At 41.2% G+C, this 27,714-nt stretch overlaps 1 protein-coding gene across 5 annotated transcripts in view; it reads left to right on the plus strand.

Annotated features, from left to right (window-relative positions):
* Positions 1-12,139: 12,139 nt before the first annotated feature.
* Positions 12,140-27,714, plus strand: part of lnx2b (ligand of numb-protein X 2b) — a 29,692-nt gene continuing 14,117 nt past the window's right edge. Inside the window, exons 1-4 of one of the 5 annotated variants that reach the window (XM_080746436.1) lie at positions 12,140-12,369; positions 21,636-21,715; positions 22,550-23,183; positions 25,370-25,557. In XM_080746436.1, coding sequence (XP_080602562.1) covers positions 22,768-23,183; positions 25,370-25,557 — 604 coding nt within the window. In that variant the 5' untranslated portion in view covers positions 12,140-12,369; positions 21,636-21,715; positions 22,550-22,767. Of the gene's footprint in view, positions 12,379-21,311; positions 21,716-22,546; positions 23,184-25,369; positions 25,558-27,714 lie in introns of those variants that run through there. The other 4 variants (XM_080746438.1, XM_080746437.1, XM_080746435.1 and 1 more) reach the window with 4 other exon arrangements.

The raw sequence follows: 27,714 nt of genomic DNA on the forward strand, positions 1-27,714 counted from the left end.
GTTTGATATGCAGCCCCCCCACTTTGATCCAGGCCACGTACAGGTAGAGGGAGGAGCAGTCCATTCAGAGGAGAGAGGGTCATGTGGTTTCACCTCAGCCCTGGCTCGAGGCCACTCCGGCCAGTTGACCCAGACGAAAGGTCTGGTGATGTCTCTTATTCCCCAGGGAGTAATTGCCCTCTATGCACTCTCCACTAGACATATTTTTTATTGGCCGGCCTATTGATTATAAGGTATTGAGGAATATTGACATTCGTTACTAACAGTTGTCACGGAATACAAAAATCAAGCATTTTTTGGTATTCATTTACATTCCTTAGAGTCTAGATTGAACATATTATGTTTCATGTCACCATACCAACAGTCGTGAGGACTGCGGAAAGAAAAGGGTGCGGAGTGACCAGCGAATGGCCCGCTGGAGGGTCGATGAGGTCATTTACCTAAATACATGCCGCCAGACTCATCTTGATTTCTGTGTAGGCCCGGGGTCAGGTTAAACAGTAGTTTGATTGAATGGCTGTTCACAGGCCAGTGTGAAATGCCAGCTCTATTGCGATGTGGGGAGCAAGAAGGAGGGAGGTACACTGGCCTTTGTGTGGCCCACAGTCTGAGAGCGCGGCTCCATTGTTTTAGAGGTTAGGTGGCCAGCCCCTCAGACTCTCTCCAAGTCTTGCTTTTGTCTCAGCAGCGTGACCATTTCCTTCATCCAGGTCAGGACAGGGTCATGACTTTGGACACCGTTTCCCCCCTCCTGTCTGTCTGCCTGGTCCGCACACTCATAAATACACGGCAACACTGAAACAGATGGACCGCTGTCATGTTTCACTTTCAAAAGGATAGTGGTTGAGCCACGTCTTGAGACCTGAGAAACCTAGCGAGAAATAACCAAAAAGACTCATCCTTTGACTGATAAATCCTGACACATACACCCTTCAACAAAATAAGAAAGGAAATGTGTTGGGGGGAGGGGGGAAGGAAATCCATCACTAATATGAATATTTAGCTTATTGGGGTGCCTTGGTGTCCCACTGTCTAAGAATGTTGACCGTATAACCTCAACATCAGGGAGCACGCCATCCTTTCTGGCCTCACTCTCCTGTTTCCCTTGACGCAAACGAGAGCCATAAAAATGTCCCAAAACGAATTTTACAATTTGCTTGTTAACATGAACTTGCATAGTCAACGTGAGAAATATCTCACTTGCCTTAATAGAGAGTGTGTAAAGACACAACCATATACATGGAATCGGTAACCTCTGTATTACCTTAAATTAGCTTTAACTATGTGGCTGAGCAGGGTCAGGAGAGCAAGCGGCGACCCTCCCTCTATCCCCAGGCTGGACCTGCCTTATCACAGTCTGCTCTTCAAAGTGATAAGAAGAGGAAAGGCCAGAATGCCATCAGGAGCAGTGTGCACAGCTCAGGTCAACACAGTGCTGAGAGGCAAAGGGAAGGTGGACAAGAATATGACCTGATAACAATCACCCTAAGCTTTTGATCTCTGAGCGTCCTGATACTGAGCTACAGGGTGTCATGCTGGGCAGACGAGCAGAGCAACACGACAGGTACAAACAAGTGAGCACTGGAAGATCAACTGGGACCCAGCATAGTCAAACAATCACACAGAGGAGAACAGTGTGGGTCTTGTAATACATGCTTGAGTGCTCTCTCTCTCTCTCTCTCTCTCTCTTTCTCTCTCTCTCTCTCTCTCTCTCTCTCTCTCTCTCTCTCTCTCTCACACACACACACACACACACACACACACACACACACACACACACACACACACTAGGGTGGATCTTAAATCACCTTTTTTTGATTTTCTTGAGTCTCACCCCCCAATTATGTTCCTATGTACAAAAAACTGCTTTGGTTAAAATGTGGTTGAATTTCAAGCATATTTAGAGGTAGCTCAATCAAGTCAAAGATTGTACATTTTATGGTCAAAATCGAATTGCACTGCAGGCACATTTAAGTTATACATTACACATTATTCTTATACTAAGCACAGAAATTATATTTTTTAAGCTTACAAATCTAAACTAAATCTGATTACATGTTTGTCATATGTCAAACCAGAATTAATGTATTGTAGGAAATAGCAAAGCAAAGAATGACAAATTGCTATTTTTCATTTAACGTGCAGAATGACATGTCTTTATTGCCCACTCTTCAATCATATTCACAACACACAACAAGCACACAGCCCCACTTCCTTGTTTACCCCCAAAACCCCCGAAAGTCACTGCAGTATAGTAATTCAGTAGTTACTGATCAATTAAAGTTTGTTTACGGCTATCGGGATACTTGTGCCGATGGTTCTGCACAATTCTGCACAAAAGTACTGGAGTTGGGACTCATCTTTAGTAATGAGACCACAATATTCTTGTATTAGGGCAACCCCACACTCTGCATGATCACTGACAACATTCATCGTCTTCACTACAGCCAGAGCTTCTTAGTAGTCCTCCCTGGGCTCCCACTCATCGGGATCAACGTCAAGGATGTCATCTGGGAGATCCATCATTTTGAAAAGCACCTTGGATTTGGGAGACACAACATCTTCAATGTTCTTCCTTGCAATTGTTCCAAGGTCAACAGTAATTCTCTTCATATGCCCCTGTTCATCATCTTCATTTCCATCTTTCATGGCTCTTCGTTTGCGCACTCACTTGACTGTCAAACAATGTAAGTCCGACGATCTCTGGAGCGGATGCAAGTCATTTAGTGGAGCGCTGACAGCAACAGTTGCCATCATCCATGCCTTTACATAAATGCAAACTGCAAAAATGCACAAATCCATGCATGCTTTTTCTTCCCTGTGGGTCAGTTTGAATTGGCCATGAAACATCCGCTCCAGAGATCGTCGGACTTGCATTGTTTGACAGTCAAGTGAGTGCGCAAATGAAGAGGCTGATGGTTAGAGCCATGAAAGATGGAAAAGAAGATGATGAACAGGGGCATATGAAGAGAATTACTGTTGACCTTGGAGTGTAGCCCCCACAGTTAGTACCAGCCATGAACCAGCGACAACAGCCCTGCTAATCGGGCTCAGCCCTATTAGCACGACTGGTTGTGTGTTGGACTGGCGAGTCCCGGGTTCAATCCCCGCTTCCGCGTATCACTACACAAGGAAGAACATTGAAGATTTTGTGTCTCCCAAATCCAAGGTGCTTTTCAAAATGATGGATCTCCCAGATGACTTCTTTGACGTTGATCCCGATGAGTGGGAGCCCAGGGAGGACTACCAAGAAGCTCTGGCTGTAGTGAAGGCGATGAATGTTGTCAATGATCATGCAGAGCGTGGGGTTGCCCTAATACAAGAATATTGTGGTCTCATTACTAAAGATGAGTCCCAACTCCAGTACTTGCTGCAAATTGTGCAGAACCATCGACACAAGTATCCCGATAGCTGTGAACAAACTTTAATTGATCAGTAAATACTGAATTACTATACTGCAGTGACTTTCGGGGGTTTGGGGGTAAACAACGAAGTGGGGCTGTGTGCTTGTTGTGTGTTGTGAGTATGATTGAAGAGTGGGCAATAAAGACAAGTCATTCTGCACGTTAAATGAAAAATAGCAATTTGTCATTCTTTGCTTTGCTATTTCCTACAATACATAAATTCTGGTTTGACATCATATATGACAAACATCAGATTTGTGTTTAGATTTGTAATCTTAAAAAATATAATTTCTGTGCTTAGTATAAGAATAATGTGTAATGTATAACTTAAATGTGCCTGCAGTGCAATTCGATTTTGACCAATAAAATGTACAATCTTTGACTTGATTGAGCTACCTCTAAATATGCTTGAAATTCAACCAAATTTTAACCAAAGCATTTTTTTGTACATAGGAACATAATTGGGGGGTGAGACTCAAGAAAATCTAAAAAAGGTGATTTAAGATCCACCCTAACACACACACACACACACACACACACACACACACACACACACACACACACACACACGCACACACACATACACAATTCTTGTCCTCTGCACTGTATACCAAAGGAATTATCTTTTGAATTTCAGTCATCCCTTCATGCACAGTAAAATGCGTTCATTAAAAAAAATGAGTGTAAAAATGTACCCAAATGGACTTGTAAGGTCATTTTATTTGTATTTGCAAAATACGATAACAAATACACCATAATGGAAAAAGTGTCAATATTTACACAGAAGTTCACGAGAGGGCTATGACCCTAGAATGACCAGACGTCCTGGTTTGGCCGGGATTGTCCCGACAAAAACAAATTTTCCGGTTTTGAACGTTCACTACAAAAATTGTTTTTCACCACAATAAAAATAATAACACTTGTCACATGTCAAAGAAATTGTCAAAAGTAGTGAAAATAGCAGATCTACAAATCGGCTATTTCTTTTTATTATTTAAGTGATTATTTAGGTTCTTTAAAGTAAACTATGGTCACCCTAACATGACCTGCAGCTGGACTGCAAGCTGTGGCCTGAACCAGATGCCTTGCTGTCTGGCCCAAGGCAAGACAGAGAGAATGATGTTTGAAGAGTGGATAGAGAACTGTTGGTAGAGTTAGCAGAGTTAATGTGTCCTTGGTTTCCGCTCAGCAACAGTTATGTAATAGCGGAAACACTCAATAATTCACCTGGGGGCACATATCTCCGCCAAGCTGGGTTGTCTACCCAAGGATGTGTAAGTTGTTATAGCTGCAGGGGCAATTAACATTTCAACTTTTCACATTTGTGGTACCTATATGGATGCTATATGAGCGCTTTTGGAAGTCTATAGAGGCCCATCAATTTCAGGTTTGTGGTATTGGATGTTGCGTTCATGAATCTCATGATATGCCATTTTTATTGCATATCCACTAAATTTGGAGTCGCAGTTTACTATCAGAACCGTCACAGCTTGTCCATGTCTGGACGTCTGGACGCCCGGATGGGTAACGCCTGACACTGTGGTTCCCCTGACACATCATTGTGACATCACAGGTGACATCACAGTAATGTCAGATACTCAGAGCAGGGATCTCCATATATGGGCATAAACAGGTGACATCACAGTGATGATAGGTAGGAGTAGGACAAAGGATCTCGTCTACGTCCTCCCGATGGGGGCTCCTTACTGGCAGGTGAGTCAGTAGGATACAACAGCAGTGACAACACAGACATGTGACTAAATTGGGAAGAAAAAGGAGCACACCTGTAAACTTGTCATGCTCTGTGGCACGTATAACAATGCTAAGCAGGCTCAGTTGACCTCGATTTTGGAGCAAGATGTCAAGAGGAAAACACTAAATGACTATGAAAGAGGGTTCATTATTGGGGCACAGATGGCAGGAGATTCAGTCACAAAGACTGCTGAACTGGCTAGTGTTACAATAGGAACAGTAGCTAAAATGACATGCGCATTTCCATCTATGGGAAAGACATCAGTAAATAGGTCATAGCTCACATTTGATGACTCTGATGCTCATGCATTAGTGCAATATCTAAGGAAAAACAGAAGGACAAGTGACTACTTCATCAAGTGACTGAGAATGTCAATGCAATAGCAGCAGGGCAAGATCAGATTGTCAGCAAGAACAGTCTCTCGACAACTACATATAAAGGGATTACTTGCTGTGCATAAACCCCTCATTACAAAGGTTAATGCACATACAGTACGAGAGCACATTCAAAAACCATAAGCACTTTTCAGAGATGTTGAAGTGACATGGTCGGATGAGTCGTGGGCTGTGCAGGCCTGTATAGGCCTGAATGCATGAACCCTACAGCGAGAGGCTCTGTTGTGCGGTGGGTGCATTTTCTTGCCATGGATTTTGGAAATCAATACAAAATGATTCTGAACGATCACCGTCGTCCTATGAGGAAACATTTTAATCCTGTAGGAGTGGCCTCTTCAAGGTTGACAATGTCACCAGGATGACAAGCTCCCTATCCACAGCATACGAGAGGTCACTAAAGGGTTTGATGACTATTAAAATGACGTGATTCATAATATGCTATGGCCTTCGCATTCACCAGATCTCAACGAAATTGAACACATATGGGGGATTTTAGACCGCCTTTTGTTAGAATGGTGTTCCATGGGTGCATCCATCCCTCCAGTAGAGTTATAGAGACTTGTACAATCTATACCAAGCTGCGTCGAACCTGTTCTGGTGGTCTGTGGTGTCCCAACACCTTACTATGTCAGCTTCTCCCTTTCATTTGTCACCTGTCTACTCTGTATATTTATATACTGTTATTCTGTCAAGCTGTGGTTGTTGAAATCTCATATTTACCTCTGCACTCGAGTCTCAATAGTTTTGACTGTTTACATTCACTTTCACCATATCAAGCTGACGAAACGAGAGCAGGGTATCATTGATCTCCTACGTGCCACACTCCATTTGAAATCATTAAGATGTAAGCCTTTCTATTTGAGACGTAAAGACTTCAGTAGAGTGAGTACAGCTGCCCCCATGGTGTGACTTTCTCCTCTCTCCCTCCAGAGGATCTTGTTTGTGTTGAGGATGTTTACCGATCCCAGGAAAGACAAACAGCCTCTTTCTTGTTTGTAGGTTCCCTGTCTCAAAGAGGGGGCCAGTGGGGTGTTCTTTCTGTGTGCATGTGAGAGCGAAAGAGAGAGACTGAGGATGTATTTCATTGTTAGTTCTGTGTTTGCCTTGTCTTTCCTTTCAACTCACTTCCACCAGTTCCCGCCAGAAAACAAACCAAATTCAATGTTGTGAAATTCAACTTGCCTTACAATCATATGAAAATAAACAGACTGACCTTTCCAGAGATTCTCAGTTACTTCACTTTGGGACATAATCAAACTATTTCTGTCCTACATTCTAGTGTACCAGTCCTAAACTAGTTGTTTTGTTCTCACACACACACACACACACACACACACACACACACACACACACACACACACACACACACACACACACACACACACACACACACACACACACACACACACACACACACACACTAATATAATGTAATGCTACTTCAGTTGACCACATGGTGTCGCTCTCTATCACCAATATAGTAATCAGTCTCACTGAGGGGCTGTAGTTGCCCACTAAGGTCTACTATTATCTGTGATGAATCATATAATGTTGTCCAATATATGTTTTTAACTTGATGGGTAATTAATTAATTACAGTAGAATCCTCTCTGAGAGTGTAAAAATGTACCAAGCTCCAACACTGGTGACTTTACTGTGTGCTCTTCATATTTTGATGATATGAATGTATAGTGGGGGTTAAACTACTTCAGTTTATCCAAATTGAATGCTTGCCAAGAGAGTAAAGCACAAATACACTACCAATCTACATGTATGGCTATAGTACTACCAGCATCCTACAGCACACTGACAGTAGGCTATATACAGTTTGATTGGATGGATAAAACAGAAACAAAATAAAACAAAATGATAATAAATCAATCAATAACAAACCAATCTACAATAGTACATACGGGACAAAGATGGGATAAAAATGTGGAAAGCCCAACCAAGGGCCTGGAGTGTAAATCCCTGGCTGCAACTCGAAACTGGTAAAAAAGACAAAGTCTATCCTTACCTCCCCCTGACCTTTCTACAATAAATATATAATTTATTTTGTTTTCCGACTGCCTTATGATTATATTTTCTGCAAAGTACTGTGTTGTATTTGTCTATCATTTAATGTTGTATGAGTATGAGTTGTAAAAGGGGAATTGAAACAAGCCCAAAAGCTTTCTTGTGGTGTTTATCCTTTTAGTTGACATTGTACCAGTGAACTGTACTGTACTGTCCTGTACCTTTTCCTATGCAAACCACTAATAAAAGTCTTCAATCAATCAATCAAAGTAGTCTCATTTCAGTGAGGATGAGCCAGCACTTCAGGTTTCCTTCCTGAACTATAAATCATGTGGAAAACAGATAAACACAGACACAGAGGTTTTATGGCAGACTTCCCTTTCCATCGCAGGGGGTATGGCACTTTTAAACTGTGTTACCTTTGTGTCAGAGGCAGTGGTGGAAAAAGTACTCACAAGTAAAAAAGTATCAATACGGCAATGAAGAAATACTCTGTCACAAGTAAAAGTCCAGGATTCAAAATGTACTTGAGTTAAAGCACAAAAGTGGTGGTATCAAAATGTAAAAGTAGAAAGTACTCATTGTGCAGAATGTGTCCTTATATATAAAAAACTTATAGCAGAAAATAGCAGACCTACAAGCTCACAATGCGATGCGATGCATTGTGTGCTTGTAGATTTGCTATTTTAGAATGGCTGAAATTGATACGATGTACTATAGGGCTGAAGTGGTTAGTGTTTTGTAATAATAATCAAAATCTATAAAGTAACTAGTAATTAAAGTTCTCGAATAATTGCAGTGGAGTCATTTAAATATTTCCTTCTGAGCTGTAGGCGGTGTAGAACTGAAAATTGGAAATACTCTAGGAAAGTAAAATATAAGTAAAATATCAATATTGTAGCCTGCTGTACTTGAGTAAACGCACAGCAGTGGTTCTCAACCTTTTCAGGCCGCGACCCCACCAAATAATCACATTTGAACTGGGGACCCCCTAGCCTGGCGTCATACTGCGTTCACTCACTCATTCCTTCCCCAGTATACTGGGGATACTGGGGAAGGAATGAGTGAGTGAACGCAGTATGACGTCGGGCCCCGCCAGGCTAGGGACCCCCCACCCTGACATAATTACATTTTGTTTGACTCACAGATAAATATTGTGAAAATAGCAATTTTCTCATTTTTCCCTCTTTCTTATAGCCTATTATTTGACAATTTGGCCAACGTTTGACCAGTTTTTATTATTTACACAAAATAAAAACAAATAATAAATCACGTGGGGACCACCCTGCCCTGGGGGTTCTTCAACCCAACCAACAGGTTGAGAGCCACTGGCCCACAGTACATAAAGAATGTATACATTACACTACACATAAAATGACATGGACTATGTACTGTAGGCTACTGTCACAATGGGTACAAATAAACAAATAGATATGCAACAGGTTCACAGAATATCAGTTTGGGAAATAGGCACTGTCCCACATATTTCATTCCCATATTGTGCCAACTTAAAAGTTGACTTTTAGTCAATGCTTTGAATTATAATTGATATAATTGCCTTTTGATTGATTGATTGAAGACTTTATTAGAAGTTTGCATAGGAAAAAGGTACAGTTTCATGATGGTACAGTTCACTGGTACAAGGTCTACAAAAAGGAGATCCTAGAAAAGACTAAGCTTATTTACATAGGAAACCATTGAAGTATCTCATATAACATTGAATGACAGACGGATAGAACACAGTACTATGCAGAAGATATAGTCAGAAAAAAAGTATAAAAAAATAAAAACATACAGTTGTGTGTGTGTATATGGGTGGGTGACGTGACGTAACGTTTTCGCTGTCCTCGGTGTCAAACATGTATAAATAAAAAGTATATTTGTCAAAAACCTTCTGAATATTGTGCAGGACATTAAGCTTTATGTGAACTTACTCAAGATTAAAGCATTTCATTCCTCATTTCTTCAGAATGTTCAACCAAACATGGCAAAACTCATATGGTGTGACTGTCCTGACCTTGTTTCTCAAAGTGGGAACTTGAATAAAACTAAGAAAAAGAATTGCTAAAAATCATTTGAAAATGAATTTAGGCTAAAAAAATGTTTATTTGTGAGCCTATATCTTTTCAAAGTCAAAGCATAATGTTTTCAGTCATTTCTGATCAAAAACATTTTGTCCCCCAAACCAAAATCATTTGGTGTGACACTAGTTTGGACAAATTAAACAGGCAATTATTTGGACACCTATTGGCTAGAGAGGTCCTTCTTCTGTAAGGCTATTCAGCACTCCCAGCACAACTGCAAGACAGGTGTCTGAGGTGAGTTATGATTTTAACATTTTCATGAAATGCCATCTTGTTGAAACTTTGACAAACTCACCACTTTGGATGTCTGTTGGTGTGACACCTTTTCATTAAAAAAAGCTTAAGTTATTTGAAGTTTTGGTCATATTTCCATGTAGATCTAGGTTGCTTTGTTATAGCTAGCATGCTGTTAGCATGCTAATGTGTACATAGTAGCCTCAAGGTAAACCTAAATGCAGAAAAACGTAATATGGTGTGACACTTAATCATAATGGTGTGACATCTGCTTGTCACGCCATATGACTTGATTGTCACACCATATGATTTATACTGTATTTAACTACAGATATAACAATAAATAACAAAGTTCCATGTTTCTTTTGTACATTTAAACATTTGTTTTAAACATTTCTACATAAAATGTAATTTAGCTTCATTCAGTGATACTTCAAATTCATCAGACAGAGCAGAAACCCCTTCACAGAAACCTTAACATATTGTTTCAATCTAAACAATATTTTCTCTTTGTCTTAAACTATACATTCCATTTTCTTTTGTCAGCTGGAAAATGACAAGTGCTGAGAGAACGAGAAAGTACAGGGAGAAACTAAACAATGACCCAGCAAGGAGAGAGGAGCCAAAGGGGCGAGACTGCATTTTCTACGAAGAGCAGGAGGTTGTCTGTGGCATAGCAGAACCGCAACAAGGCAGCCGGTTTGCTACCCTCACCAAATACGACTGGCTGATGTACAATACAGTCTAAATGTATAATCTAATCTGATCTAATACTTTTGTACTTTCACTCACTGGACTGGACAGTGGACAGTGTTAAGGTAGGACCCGAGACAAAACTAGCGAAAATAGCTGATCTACAAGCTCTCAACACGTTGTGCTGCGAGAGCTTGTAGATCAGCTATTTTTGGAGTTGCGCAACCCAGCACTCTTTAGCTAGTGGAGATGTGGTGTAATGTCATGATTCCTAATTACATTTGTTCAACACAAAATGCTGTGTTCAAGTTCAGGAGACTTCGGAAAAAAGCAATTTACCTGAATGCTGAGTTCTGTTTCCACTAATTGGTGTTAATAAAATGTTGCCTTGGCTCCAAGTGTGGCTATGCGCCTTATTGTCTCTTTAGGATCCTTCTGCCGTGGGCCGGCAGAAGACTTAGGTGTGCGTAGCATTCCTGTGCACATCCTCATCATCCATCTACTACTACAATTCTTTCTTATCCCATGTTAAAGCCCTACAATAATATCCTGTTCAGAAATATTAAGGCCATGTTATCCTGGGTAATTGTTTAATCAATCAGTAAAGTTCAGTACTCACTAATAGGTAGGTTAAAACACAGTTTGCTTTGACACATGAAGATATGATCATACGGTGTGACACTAAATCATTTGGTGTGACATTCCAAATAGTGAAAAATCATACCTTTATTAATGATTAAACCAAAAAAATGTTTATGGATTACATAGAGAATATTATCAGGAAGAGTCACAAATATTTGTGTAATTTTAGAGAAAGTTTTGACAGAATACATTTAAAATATGTTGTAAGATCATGAACATGGGCCTCACACAGAGTGTCGATTATGAAAAAAATATACAGATATAATTAATTTTCAAAAAACTATAGTGGATCACTGGTTAGTTATGATAAAGGACTTTGATAAAGTGAGTAACTTAAGAAAGATGTACTCCATTTTCATTTTATAAACAATTATTTTCATGTCACACCATATGACGATTTTAGGCACAAGTACAACAAACTGCTGAATAAAGTCTGATTCCAATAAAATATCTAAAAACAAAATGTATTTCCATAAGGTTGAGAGTGAGTAGAACAAAAGTAAATAACTTTTATGCCTGCATTTTAAAGTTTTTTTAAAAACACATTTTTTGGGGCGTCACGTCACTGACCCATATATACAGTATACCTATATATGTGTGTATATCTATACAGTAGGCTATATGTGTGTGTGTGTGTGTGTGTGTGTGTGTGTGTATATATATATATATATATATATATATATATATATATATATATTTATATTTATTTATTTATCCCCCATACATAGGCTATTTATACATTACATATTGTATTTGTAACAGATGTTATGTTACCCATAGGCAGGCTACCTTGACAGATGTGGGACCTGTCCTGTGTGTCCATATTTGCATTGCATGGACTTCCTGTGGTGAACGTCAGACCGTGGCGTTTGTTGTTCGAAACTGGGACTGTTGCCCAGCCAGCCTGAACCGCCTGTCTGCCTGTGTGACTGTGATGAACCACACCTGGGGGAGCGCAAGCAGCAATATGAGCCATTTCTTCGCGCTACGGTGACCAAACGCGTTGCTTCTTCGGTGTTGTAGACGCTCGTCCACAGTTGTTTTAAAGTTATTTTTCTTTTAATTCGCGATTCATTCGAAGACAACGACCTCTTTGTTTTTAGGTTGCGCTCTGCTAGGCTAACTTACTTCCGGGGAAAACCTTTACAGGTAAGACGAGTTTCGGTCTTTTGAGTTGACTGACTTGACTCGACTGCAAATTCTATCAGGTTATGTAATTCAAAGCAAACACCTTTACAATGTGGCTTTTAACACGTCCAAATGTAAGGTACAGTAAAACCGCGCTATGGTGAAACTCATATATGTGGAATTTTAAAGATTGATACACGGTTTAACAACAGGGTGGCCATACTGTACAGTGTATATCATAACGCCAGGCAGGTGAGTGCGCAGAGAGAACAAGCAGTCAGAGGTCTCATTGTTCCCCACGTGTGTTAGTTTTATGACCTTGTCTATCAGTTGTTGTTGGCCATATTACAGGTGGACCAAACCCACTGTCACTAGCTGTCACCTGTCAGTGGAGGACTGAATTATTTATGGCTTTAAACGTGAGACACCATAGCTACTTTATGGGCTGCCCAGCAGTGCTGTAAAGTAACTAAAGTACATTTACTCAAGTACTGTACTTGAGTACAATTTAGAGGTACTTTGACTTTACTTCAGTATTTCCCATTTGCAAGACTTTTATTTCTACTGCACTACATCTCAGAGGTAAATATTGTACTTTTTCCTCCACTACAATTATTTGAAAACTTGAGTTACTCTTACTTTGTAGATTTTGATTATTATTGCAAAACATAGCTTACAATTAGGCTACATTAACCACTTCAGCCCTAATACTTAGGCTATTTGAAAATAGCTGATCTACAAGCTCACAATGGTCGCTTATGTGATGCATTGTGAGCTTGTAGATCTGCTATTTTCAAAGTATTTTTATCTGGAAACTTGTGACACTTGTTACATTCTGCTTAATGAGTATTTTTTTCCCCCAGTAATTATAAAAGTATATTTGTAATGTGAATAGTATACTTTTGTACTTTTACCCACACTTTTATTTGTAACCGAGTATGTATGCAGCAAAGTGGTTTTGGTACTTTTTATTTAAGTACAAAATGTGAGTACTTCCATCACTGCTGGCCAGACATATCCTTGCTGTTGCCCTAACCCTGTCACCAAGTCCTATCTTATCTTGTGCAAAGATTCAGGTGCCTGTATCTTTGCTGTTGCCTATGGAGCACCTCTGTGTTTTCAATAACAACAATACTAACTTTGTGGTGTTGTACAAATGCTACCCCAAAGTTTGTAAAACCGTTCATACAAAACTGAGGAAAAGGATGACAGGCAGCCATTTTATCACAGCTCGGCTTCATTAACATGTATTTTGTCTTTTGTGCACATTGTAAAAGTTGGTTTAGGCTATACAAGACTAGTTATGTGCCCAGATACAGTATGATTATGCCTAAACAGTCATCATGTTTTTATTATAATTTATTTGTTATAAGTTTAGGGTGTAGGCTATGGCATTGGTACCGTACGGTCCGTACCTGACACCAAGTCCTTTCTTATCTTGTGCTAAGATTCAGGTGCCTACCTTTAATCATGACTTTAATAGCACTGTGAATGGGGGGGGGGGGGGGGGTCCACAGTTCACATTATCATTATCTTGGGGGGGTTACAGTCTAATAAGGTTGAGAACCACTGAGCTAGCGTAATGTTCTGCAGTCATGCATCATGACTAAATGTAAAAGCAAGAGGCCTTCGTTGCAACGTTTCAAGTCAGTTTTAACCGTGAGAATTTGGAGAGAGGGTCTCTTTGTTTATAATGAATTACTATACTTCTCACTGCCCCTGTTGAATGGAATGGAATGCCATGTTTTAGACTTGGAGGAATCAATTCTCGTCTAAAACGTTAATGCCATGGGTGCTGTTTTAGACCAGTTTGGTATGCGTAGATAGACACTGGTCTACTGTACAGTGGGAGGTTTAGAGACCCTGTGCATGGGCTTTAGTCTACAGCGGCAGTGGTTCTCAACCTGTGGGTTGGGACCCCCAGAGGAGTCCCCACCTGACTGAGGGGGGGTCCCCGACTCCCCAGATGACAGTGAAGTGACAGTTAAAGGTCCTTTAAGACCATTACTCTGGGATAGACATTAAAAAATTTCCCACTGGCCTGGAAGTACTATTCAGACCCTCCGCGGACAGCAGAACGCAACACTTGCCCACAGGACCCTATTCACGCCCCATCCACTCAGCAAATTTCTCAGCAACTTCCTGGTGCTTTCTTCCGCTTTGAAGGGGAAACTAACACAGAAATCGCTGGACTTAAAGGAGTAGTTCACCCCAAAATGACTTTTTTTTATTGATTACACACGCCATGGAGACTTGAATGCATGGATATTTTTTAGTTTTTGTCGCAATCCTAAGCCAATAATTTGATTATAATAAATGTACCCCCATTGATTCCGGTAGGGGACCCAAAGACACTTTGGGTCCCCAACCTGCATAAACCTTACCTGCATAAACCTTATTTTTTACAACAACAACAACTTCAACAACTTGTTGAACTAGACATCTTGAGAAGATGGCCAGTGCTTTCTCAGGTGACATTGCTCGTTCATCCTTAAAGGACCATTTCACCTCTGGGACAACCAGATCTTATTTTATTGTTGTTTGGGACACAATCAACACAATCCTTAGTTATTTTTTGTGTTCAATCTGTGTTTTTAGATATTTTAGTATTTATTTTCAGCATGCTACAAAGCATCATATGATGCTTTGTAGCATGCTACAAAGCATCATATGATCATTATACATGATCATGCTGCATAAACCTTATTTTTTAAGCTAACAACTTGTTGAACTAGACATCTTGAGAAGATGGCCAGTGCTTTCTCAGGTGACATTGCTCGTTCACCTCCGGGACATCCAGATCTTATTTTATTGTTGTTTGGAACACGATCAACACAATAACAAGAGTTATTTTTTGTGTTCAATCTGTGTTTTTAGATATTTTAGTTTGCTACTTTTAGATGCTACAAAGCATCATTATGATGCTTTGTAGCATGCTACAAAGCAGCATGCTGAAATACTAAAATATCTAAAAACACAGATTGAACACAAAAAATAACTCAGGATTGTGTTGATCATGTCCCAATCAACAATAAAATAAGATCTGGTTGTCCCAGAGGTGAAATGGTCCTTTAATGGTCAAGTCAGTGCAATGCAAATATTGTTCATTGCATTTAAAACAGTTTGATTTGCATGTTGTTGTGGCAATAATGAAAACATCAGTATCCAAATGTATGGGATTGATGAGATGACTAACAATATTGTTTTTAAAAGGACATTTTAGTAGGCTACTTTTTAGTAATGTTGTTTGACACCAACATGTCATGTTCCTTATAATCATTCATATTCCAACCATTCAGTTGGTAATCCCAAAGTGTTTGAGAGGATACTTTGGGAGGTGGCATTGTATGACCTGTACTTTTTCTTTGTATTGTTAATAATACTAGGGTCTCTGTGGCACCATGCAGATTATGGTTCAGAGACATGACACGCCTCCTGTCTGGTACAGTCTGGCAGCCAAGAAGGGAAACTTTGCTTCTGTGTTTTGCCCTCACCTGTGTCACACAGAAGGTGTGTCAGTACAGGTGACTCACTCGTGTTATCAACAATCTGAGCAAGTGATCTGGCTGAGGTACAGTGTTGTTGCCATGTCTGCTTATTATAAGCGACTTTGGGCTTCCTTTGCTGTAAAGTTGCTTGTAAATATTTTTTTGTTTTTTAGGGGGGGTTGTGTAGTTGCTTATTAGGGCTTGCTTTAACATCTGTTTTATTATCATTTAAACCAGTGGTTCTCAAATATTTTCATGTCATGGACCCCCAAATTAATATGTATTTGTCCCTCCCTAACCCCCATCTGAAAAAGTCTTTCTGCCATCTACAAGCTCAAAACGTGTGTGAGCTTGTATATCTGCTATTTTCAAATAGTCGTTGTTTATATGTTATAAAGAGTATATAGGTTTAAAGTACTCAGAAATGTCACTTCTTTTTTTCCTAGCCTCATAAACCGCCAACTTCCGTAAATGGAAATTTGCATTTGATAATCAAATGCAATCATAAATCAAATGCAAAAATCAAATGCAAATTCGATTTCCGGAAGTTGGTGGTTTACGAGTGTATTGTTTTCCTAGACCTGGTTGCTTATTTCTCCCACAAAATCTGGCAACACTGCTGAGCTATGAGGGAATGCCACCCCTGGTAATCCTCTCTTTGGAGAGACTCGAGGACACTTGGGCCGAAAGACTATTTCCCTAGAAAGCTTAGAAAGTCACATGATTGCTAGGCATTTGATTTGGAGAATGTGTTACCATGCTTCAAGGTCACTTGTATATAATGTTGTTGGAGTAGATTCCCATGCTCTTACATAACATTCTATGCATAGCATTCATGCATGGAAACCTGAAAAGCGTCTGTGTCATTTTAGATTTTATATGTTGGGCTATTCAAAAATATTTTTTGAAAGTGCGAGAACTACTGATTTTAAGGCATTTGTAGAATCGGCCTACAAGTCTTAATAGGTTAAAGTACCATGCATAGTCGTACATAAGGACCGCAGGAATACACAAGAAACGGAGGGGGAGAGAACTTTACTCCGTTTGGTCCGGTTTGACTCCCAGTACGTAACACTCCGGATGATTTATCTCCGTATACGGACGCTTACGGACAGCACCCAACTGAACGGACTGAACGGACTGAAGATGTATCCGTAGCAAGAAGTACCCACGGCCACCGTTGTCAAACATAGGCGCAGTAGTGAGGAAAATTACTTTTCCTCTGCTCTATGACAGCGGTTCTCAAACTATGTGTCCCAATGATAAATATATTGTATCAAGAAACGGTAAAAAAAAAAAAAAAGAACGTCGCAACTCGCAACAGGACGGCTTGACACACACACACACACACACACACACACACACACACAGCTCACACACTGCTCTAACAGCGGTTCTCAAACTGTGTGCCAATAATAAATATATTTTATCAAGAAACGGAAAAAAGGTCGTTACACAACCACTTGAAGAGGACGCCTCGACTCCTCACTCATCACGCATCAACAGTCATCAGCTGAGCACAGACAGCGAGGCACACAAGTCACAAGAAGACAAGAGATGATGATGCGGCTCATTTATTACTTGGGAATTATGTTCAATATATGAGCGGGTGTGTACGTGTGTTTTGTTATAATTAGCCTACTCCGGGTCCGCAACCATGTGGTTAAATGTGTACCCTCGCGGAGTTGCATTTACCGCGATAATGTTGCCGACAGCAGATCCAGTCCAGACTGTTACCACGTATTTATACTGTACCAAACATCACGGCGGGTCAAAAAACTGTGGTTCTACATATTTTGGCTAAATGCTTCGGTTTTTACACGTGTGAGAACCACCTTCATGCGCGGACGCAAACGGGAGCAGAATTGGAGCGGAGAGCGGGTCGGCACATAAATAACGTGCATGTCTACTATGAATGGCGACGCAGTTGCCGTACGTAGTTCCTCACCCAAAACGTACACAAAATCAACCATACGTAACTATAAATGGCCCTTAAGTAGAGATTCTGAATCAAAATGTTGTATACTGTAGCCAGTACACTACAGTAGTATCAAGTCTACTTTGTTGTCAGGTCCACAGTCATGCTTGTTTCCAAACTTACCTTTTAAAAATACAATTGAGGAATTTTAACTCCCACTTTCGTCCATGAAACCAGATTTGTTGTTAAATTAAATTCAGCATTTCATAATGCTACTACTGTCTACATGTGCAGGAGGCAAGCTACAGGAGTTAACAGGTCAGACAATGGTCTATTGATATGCATACAGGCTTGCCCTTTGTTAAATCACCTTGCTGTGATGCTACTACAGCGTATGTAAACATTGTCGAGGTGTGAACTTGGAGGTTGTTTGCATCGATGCATGTCCGTGCGCGTGAGAGGTGTGACACTGCTCATAAAAGACACAGGACGGCGTGTACACGGGTGACCGGACCAATGCGACACTGAGCCTGACTGAGTTCTCTATCCTGATTTGGGGGGCCAGTTGTTCGGGTTTAAAATGAAGCAAACACAGAAGACAGAACTAAAAGTTCCTATGATTGGCCGCTAGTTGTGCAGTTCTGGTACCAAAAGCAACATGTTCTCCATAGGATTACATTAATTTCCCCAAAACTTTTACATTTGATTTTCTTACCTTAATAAACATTGTCATAAATACTATGGTTCCTGTCGCTAGTTTAAAGCGTCGTTTCAATCACCATGATATGCGTTTTGTGAAAATATGGTCCAATTTATGTTATTATTGATGTTAAAGCAGGATATGCTGTAGGAGGGGCTTGTGATCATTTGTGATGGTTCTTCTTCTACCCAGACCAGTACCACATTAAAACAATGATGGCGACACCCATACAAGGTCAACTGCTTGTGTACTGAATGTGTGTGCGTCTGCAGAGATCTCCGTCCATACTCCAAGCCTGAAAACGGAAAACGCATGTCACATATTGACCATTCATGTATGCAGAGCATGCGCAATTGCGCATGCCAGGCATATATCACATTTTACAATTGACAGCTCTTTTACAACAGCGTCCACCGTCCATGAAACAGTACTTGCATTTCACAGTTCACGCCGCGGACCACCACACACAACGTCCCTCACACGAGGATATTACACTCCTCGTCCTGCCAACTACGCCAGATTGTAGTGTTTCGCAATGAGCTGGATTTGAGCCCCAGTCTCCCACTCGCCAAACCGACGCACAATATTGTGCCAAACTGCCAATAGGGCTGAGCCCGATTGGCAGGGCTGTTGTGGGGGCGGGTCTTGGCTATACTAACTGGGGGCTACATAAAGAAGAGCCGTCATTATAGATTTTCTCACACTATCCGTGTCTATCAATCTCTTCACATAGTCGTATGGAGGCCACATTTTGTGAGCCTGCAGAATTTAACTCCACAACAGCTTCTAGCATAGACAACAAGGTCAGCAACACCTGTAATTTGGTATTCATGTTGAATAAACCGTTCGATGCATTGTTTTCCTTATGGAAAAGGATCATGTTATAAGGACGTGGCGGCCATTCAATCAGGGAAAGCTACATTGTTGTGACTGATAATACAGTATCAGGAAGCTAATCTAGGTCTGTCTGCTGCATCATTGTATTCAAAAGGTCTCCATTCTTGCCATCCACATTGAAAAGAAATGCCTGAGTTTAACACAAAACAGGATCATCGTCAAAACTCGTAGAATAGTGTGGATTTGGGATGGGACAATATGAAAATTTCATATCACGATTATTGTGACGAAATAAATTGCGATTTACGATATTATCACGATAATCAAAATCCATTATCCTGGGGCGGAACATTTGCCCAAAAAAATAGCAGATCTACAAGCTCGAGAGCTTGTAGATCGGCTACTTTTTGGCAAAGACATTTGATAGTGAAAAAAAGACTGTATCAAGTACGTATATTACTAGAGGGTCGCGGCCCTTCGGGCCGCTCACACCTAGTTAAAAAAAAAAAAAAAAAAAGGGAAAAAAAGGAAAAAAAAAAAAAAAAAAACGTTAAAAAAAAAGATTGGGGGGGGGGAACTATTGTGGCGGAACTATTGTGCCGCAGCGCACGTTTCCGGTCGGACATATTTGACCGGCGGACTATTTTATACAGAGGCAAAATATGAGGGTAATAACGAATACAACTGTATACAGAGGTTTGGAAACGACATCTTGCAAAGGTGACATGGGTGTTTGAATTTTTAAGCTATATTTAGTACATATGTAGTACATCTTGGCCAAGTGGTTTGGTATTTAAGTTAGCGATACATGACCCGGAAGTAGATCACTTACTCTTTTGTAATATAAAGATAAGTACCTTTCACCAATTATTGAGGGTTTAAGTGGTACCGGATATGCAGCTCGGCAAATAAAAGGTGAATTGATCCCAGTGCACGATATCACGATAACTTAAATCTCCACGATACGATTATCGTGAGTGTTTTTTTATCACGATAAACGATAATATCGCGTATCGTCCCATCCCTAGTGTGGATGATGGTAAAAGGTACAAAAACAGCTATATTGTATAGCCTGAGTTAAATTGACACTCTGAATTTGACAGTGCACCGACACAGGGCAAGCAGGAGGCCGTCCATCATCATCTCCAGGGCCACTGCTTGGCTCCCTGCACAGATAGCCACTGCTCTAATGAAGACACGTCCTGCATCCTAAACAAATCCCCAGGGTCCGTTCTCCGGCTAACAATGCCTGGTGATTTTCCAAACGTCAGACCACATTTTGTCATCACTTAATTAAATAAATACAACTTACGGGTATTTTGCGTCAGAGAATGAATGTGATCGCCCGTGACTGTCTGTCGCAGCACAAACCTCTCTTGAGTATGCCGTGTCCTTTTCAATTAGGCAGTGCAGTCTATTTTAAAATCTAGTTTATTGTTAGATTTCCGCTATCGGATCTCATTCTTTTGGGGATGGCTACAAGGTCATGTAAATTCCCTGCTAAATTGAGCACACCCTGGTTTCTCGTTTGTTTGCCTCCCTGTGTTACAGGATTCATGACCCATATCCATTACAAGAATAGGTATCACCTGAGCAAAGTAAAAGAAAGACAGTGAAGGACAAGTCCTGCATGACCTAAGTGAGCATGTATATAATTATATAGCTATATAGATAGAGATTAAGAGATAGATAGATATCGATAGATATAGAGATGGGTATTAAGATATATAGATATGTGGGGGGTGGGGGTGTTCATGATGAGCTGTGTACTAGCAAGGGCGTGCACTGCACACTCATATGCGTAACTGGTTGATCTAGCTCTCGGATGCTCTGAGTGCCTGTGGTAGTGCGACATCATCAGCCCATAATAAACCATACCCCCCACTCTTTCAATCTCTCTGTCAGACAGAAGCAGACTGAATGTTTCTCCTTTCCTCTGAACTCCCCTGTGCCTCGTCACACCGCTCTCCCTCTGCCGTCCTCCCAGCCAGTGCAGTCTGAGGGCACACACTCACACACACACCCACCCACGTACACAGACTGAAGGGCTTGATATACTTCCTTGTGCGTGGTGTCGCACACCAAAAATAGCAGATCTACAAGCTTTTTCTGCTTGTAGACCGGCTATTTTCAATGCGCGACATCCACGTACAACTAAGTATACATAACCCTTTATATTCCTTTCCTTTCACTCTCTCCCGGCTGTCTTTTTGCTACATCCCCCTCCCCCTTCTCTCTCTCTCTCTCTCGCTCGCTTGCTCGCTCTCACTCACTCACTCACAGAGACGCACATACACATTACTCTGAGATGTACTGTTGAGGTAAAGGCTCTGGTTTCATTCAGGCTTTAGGCAGCCAGCATAGCTGCTAGGTTGGTTGTGTGCAGAGGCTGCTGGACGCTTGACAACACAGATATCATCTCAGGTGAGTGGAACAATGCTAACATGGATGGAAGATGAAAATGATAAAGCCTTTATTATATGCTTTTTATATCCACCTGACCTCTGTACAATGACCTCTCGCACAATTGCCAGTGAATACACGAAAGCTGTCTTACTAAGGCACAGCTTGGTTTGTTTTGTTTTTTTAATGGAGAATTTACATTTTGACAATGGGCAACAGTTGTACATCTATAATCTATTTATGATGTGATTGTGCTCCTTTTGTTGTGTAGCCTTTTTTTCTTCCTATAAATACAGATGGAGGTGAAGTGGAAATAAAATTCACGTTCATTAAACAAATACATTTTTGGAGCTGACTGGTGAGATTGGAGTATGTACTGTATTTGCTGATGGAAAAAGTGGCGAAAGTTTCTCAGAAGAATGCATTTGTAATGGACGCTCTCTGTAGGAGATGGAATTAGCGGAGATTAGGAGACTCACAGAGGGATGCAGACCTCTGTTGATTGGGCGCATGGGGGTCATTAGTGATGGGGATTGCATTTCTGCCCAGCCTAAGTTCTTATTCCTGTGTAGCTCCATGCTTTTGTTCCTTCCCCATTAGCAGGTCTTTGACTTTAGCCCTTCTTCTATGTTCTTGCCTCTTTTCACACAGCTTAGTCCTTTGAATGAAGAGCACGGTGATATTTAGCTGAAATGGGAATTCCCTTTGTCCCTCAGGAAACTTGCTGAGCGGAAACAGCTGCCGCTTGCTGCCATATTGCAGGTCCTCTGTGGATTTGTGTCATTTCCTGTAGAGCTGGTTTGAGTACAAAAAAATTCTTCAACAGCAGACCCTTTTCTGTTTTTCTCTCAGCAGAAAGCCAAGATGAAGTCATGAAGAAGACTGGGTGAACAGTGGATTGTGACTTGGGTCTGATCTTTCAAATGGATGTACGAACGGATATAGAATAGACCTTATGAAGTAAGCTAACGGCCAACGGTTCGAGGAGATAAGTGGGCGCGCAGAGACAGACGCATATCCCTTCCTGCGGAGCAGAGGAAGTTTGGACTGGGGTTCCTCGTCGGCCAGTGGCCATGACGGAGCCCAAGGTTCCCAGCTGCAGCAGTGCTAATAACAACACTGGGAGCGCGATGACGTGGGCCCGGGTGTGCAAGGAGTGTGGCCAGCAACACGAGGGCCAGGAGAGCCACCTGTACGAGTACCAGGATGAGGTGGACGATGAACTGGTGTGCCACATCTGTTTGCAGCCTCTGCTCAGGCCCATGGACACTCCCTGTGGCCACACCTACTGCTTCAACTGCCTGAGCAGCTTCCTGAAGGAGCAGGACTTCTGTCCCGTGGACCGCCAGCGGCTGCAGCTGCATCAGTGCCGGCCCTCCAGCCTGCTGGTCAGGAACCTGCTGGACAAGATGACCGTGCTCTGCCCCTACCATGCAGAGTGCCAGCAGCGCATGCAGCGCTGCGAGCTGCAGCCTCACCTGCACAACAGGTAAGAAGGAGGCCACGGAACCAGGGGAATAGGGGGGGTAGCGATGCTGATGGGCTGACATTTTATCGTGTCCCAAGATTAGAGAGTGGCGTAATGCATCATATGCATATTTCTCAGGTACCAAAATCCCATGTGGAAGAAGAAGAAAAAGACTGCATTTCACAGCATTTTCCACAAAAGGATGTTGATGGTTTCTGATATTTTATATTTCTTAGGGTTAATGTTCACTTCACAGCCATAACACTGAACGGTCTACAGTATGTGCTCTCTGAAACGCCACTGAAGTTGTCCTGAAAGGTTTGGTGAAAAGTTTAGTGAAAAATTTGAATCGGATTGATGCAGTCATAGACCTTATGAGCATGCATATTGCCAATACAGAATTGAAATACTACATAGGAATACTGAAAAGGGCTGTAATAAACACAATGTGTAATTTTCTGTCAATATAAGTTTGTAAATATAGTTAAATGTCAATATTAGTAATTTGTAAATATAGTTATTTCTATAAGCCATGACCATGCCATGACAGTCATTAACATTCAATTAACATCCCTTTAATGTATTCTATACCGGTATGTTATAATGTTGGACTTTATTTTAGCACAATTAATGGTTTGGGTTTGTGTCGGCAGTGATAAAGTGGTGATAGAGTCCCTATCTGAAAGAGTGCTTGAGTTTTAAAGGTTGTAAATTCATGAAGAGACGGAGCCCTTACGTGCCCTTGCGGGCATGTAAAATGACTAGTTTCAAAGCTGCCTAGTTTCAAATGTCACCATTGTATACGGCTGCTAAAGCTATTATTTTGTTTTATGACACATATTCCTGGTAGCTAGTGAACCTGTTCAATGTTAACATTTTAACATAAAACATGCACTGTAATTTTCATTCTCTAGAGTTGCAAGCCAGCCTTCGAGTTTTTTCGCGTGGTCTGGTCGCTTTGGTGCTTATCGTCTCTGTGGCCACTGGCCAGTGACGCAATCATTTGTGGGTAAACTGAGGCTTCGCTCGCTGTCATAGATGGTCACAGTCCTGCTGCAGCCTCTCAGTGTAAACAAAGAGGAGGCAAAGTTCAGCCACCAGGAACAAAACAGCAGTACTAGCACTGAATGACTGACTTAATCAGACTGGACCTGTCCCCCTCCACAGACTCCCTGCAATGCAGTAAAATAGTGTGCTCATCTGCATAGCGCTTCTCCTCTGAATTTTGTATGTGAATCTAGTCCCTCTCTCTCTCACACTGACAGAAACTCTACTTGACTAGCCCCTGTCTGTCCTTTTCTCCCGTAATCTTCCTAGCCCATTTTGCCTCCTGCACCGATGCACCCCTTAGTTATGCTTCAAAACAGGACTTAAAGGGATATTTCACTTTAAAAAAAACTTTGGGTAATTTTATCATCTAATCAGGCTTTTATGAATACCCTGAACAGTTTTTAATTAGCTTGATTGAATATTTAGATATTTGATGTAATTGTTATCCGAACCATCCAGGCCCAGGGCCTCTCCCCACACACACCTGTAACCCATTATTTTTTCTGGTGACTCATACTACCCTCCTAATATGTGAGCAGGCAGTGTTTTTTCGATAACGTTTTTCATTTATTTTTAATAATATTTTTTTTTGTATTTAATTTTTTCCATTTTCCCAAATAATTATTAAAAATAAATGAAGAAAGTTATATTAGGAGGGTAATATGAGTCACCAGAAAAAATAACAGGTGTTTTTAATGAATCTATCCTGGTTAAAATGGAGTTTGAAGTTACAATGTATGTGTATGTGGAGAGAGGCCCTTCCACTGCTCCCTGTTGAAAGTGGAATGTCCCTTTAACTGCTCATTGAGCGGTGGTCACAACGCTCCTATACGTGGCGGTGTGTGTGGGTATGTATGTCTGTCTGCGTCCGTGTCTGTAGCCTGCAGTAACCTTTTCTGACCACACATGTTAAGGGAGGGGCGCTGTTGTTCAGACTCACATGCACGCACGCACGCACGCACGCACACACACACACACACACACACACAGCCTCCACCGCTCAGTTCACACGAGTGTGATTTTTTTATATTATCATTGATGAACATGAATTAATGCTCTGTGTTGTTGGTGGAACTAAATCAGTAGTTGAAATGTGTGATAGTAGATTTGCATTCTTGTTGACTGTATCAGTTCGATTGTTTCCCGCGCCCCCTCAGGTGTCCCGTTTTCAGAAAGATGAGGGAGGAGGTGGAGCGAAAGAAGAAGCCGTCCTGGAACGAGTTAAAGGGGATCAAGAGCGAGGGAGAGGCTGATGCTAAACACGCCCCTCTACCGTCAAGATCGTCCGTCCGAAGCCAAGCCGAACCTGGGCTAATAAATCCTGCCTATGAGGAGAGCGAAGATGGTATGGAGTCATTTCACGAACCAAACGCTAATGCCCGTTTCCCACTGGCATGTAAAGCGATGAATCCACAGACAATGTCACACATTGCCTGTTGATTGCTGTGGCTCATACGAGTGCCTCCGAAGAGACGCGAGTGTGTATATTAGGGATAATCGTATTGTGGAGATTTAATTTCGTCCTCCGTCATGCACTGGGATCAATTCACCCTTTATTTGCCGAGCTGCATATACGGTACCACTTTCACTCTCTATCAAGTGTCTTTGCCAAAAAATAGCCGGTCTACAAGCTCACAACGCGTCACAACGTATTTTTTGGCAAATGTTCCGCCCCAGGATAATGGATTTTGATTATCGTGATAATATTGTAAATCACGTTTTCTTTTGTCACAATAATCGTGATATGACATTTTCATATCGTCCCATCCCTAGTGTATATAACGCACAAAAAATCTAATCAACAACAAAGAATAATGATGAATCAGACTTGTGCTTGTCAAAACGGTTGGGTATGCCTTTTAGTAAAAAATCTCGCTTCATTAATGAGGTCAATTCTCTCTTTTGCCAGCTATTTTCTATCCAGCAATGTTATGGATTGTATGGTATGTGGGAAAGAGGCCTAAAAGACACTATTCTTCTTACACATACGTCATGAACTAGTATGAGCAAATAGGGGAAGGGGATCAATGTCATGTGATTCATTGTTTGGCCCGGCAAAACCATGGATGTACTGTATGTCTCAAATTAGTCCCCCCAGGAATCCACGATTCCGCGATCGCGGATTTGGCCAAGCCCCGAAATACCTGTATGTGTGTCTCAAAGAATAATGGCATGGTAACTGAAAACGCCTTTTTGTAGTGCTCATGGCAGGAGTCAAAACGGTGTAAAAAAATACAACAATGTGTTTTAGGCCTCAGGGTTTAAACTTTGACGCACAGGTGAATCATCATCATTAGAACATGGAACAACTCGCATAGGCCATAGCTGATGGGTTCAAACACAAAGAAACGCCTAGAAGGCACCACGGAATCAGTCCACAACGTAATTCGCCCTGACACCTGGTAACTTACTTATTAGTTCTTGGAAAAAAACCATCATTCTCATAGTCATTGTCTGGATTTTACAATCGCTCAATCATTTAAATTGAATAGGTACCGTAGGAAAACGGGATAGGGAACACTTACAGATCGCACAATCAATCGTTATTAATTCTGACTGCACACTAAGATTCACTGCGTGTTATTATTGTATTAGTAGCACTATTCGTTACACTAACACTATTATATTAGCCTACATCTAACCATAGGTTAGCCATACGGTACATACATACTGCAGCAACCTAAGGGTATCGACCACCAGCGTCAAGTGAGCCAATAATGTAAATCTTTTAAAAATGTTTTTATGTATTTTTTATGTCAAAAGTCCCTAAAAGTCAAACAAGCCGCAAGGGGATGGGATAGTCGTCTTGAGAATGTGATTGGCTTTGACAAAACCATATTTTCTCGTGTAGCCAGACAACTATTCCACAATCTCTGAAATGAATGCTATATACTGTATAGTCTCCCGAAAGCTGAAAAAGGAAGCTGTCATCTGTTTTTTTTTTCCATTTGTCATCTATTTTTTAAAATATATATAACATATCTTTTTCATTCCCAAATCTGAAGTCCTGAAGTCAAATCTGAAGTCCTTTGCACACAGACGTGTTTTTCTTGCACGGAAAAAACGGACGATTCCATTTTTTTAAAGAAAACAATGATTCTCTATGACCTCATGCACATCAGCTCCGAATTTGCAATGCGGCAGGTGGTTGCGGCTGTGCGTTTTTTCCCCGATCGAACCCAGTTCAATTTGTGCGTCTTGTCGCATGCGGTAAAAACTCAATGACTCCTTTTATGACTCCTCTTCGGATCCGCAGTGAGGATTTCGCACAGCGTTGCACACAAAATCCAATGCGTTTTAATCATGCAGCAAACGGAGAGAACGCAACGGTCCTGTGTGCAAAGCCCTTTAGACTAATTAGATTCACAGGAGGACACATTTACACTACTGCAAATATAAAACGGAAGCAGGGAGGAGGCGGGACATCCTCTTCCCCCTGGATCGTTTCCAGCACTACAGAAGGGTAAAATCGTGGCCTTACGCTGTGATGTCAGCCATGCAG

This window comes from Nannobrachium achirus, assembly GCF_963921795.1.
Source record: "Nannobrachium achirus genome assembly, chromosome: 17".
NCBI lineage: Eukaryota > Metazoa > Chordata > Actinopteri > Myctophiformes > Myctophidae > Nannobrachium > Nannobrachium achirus.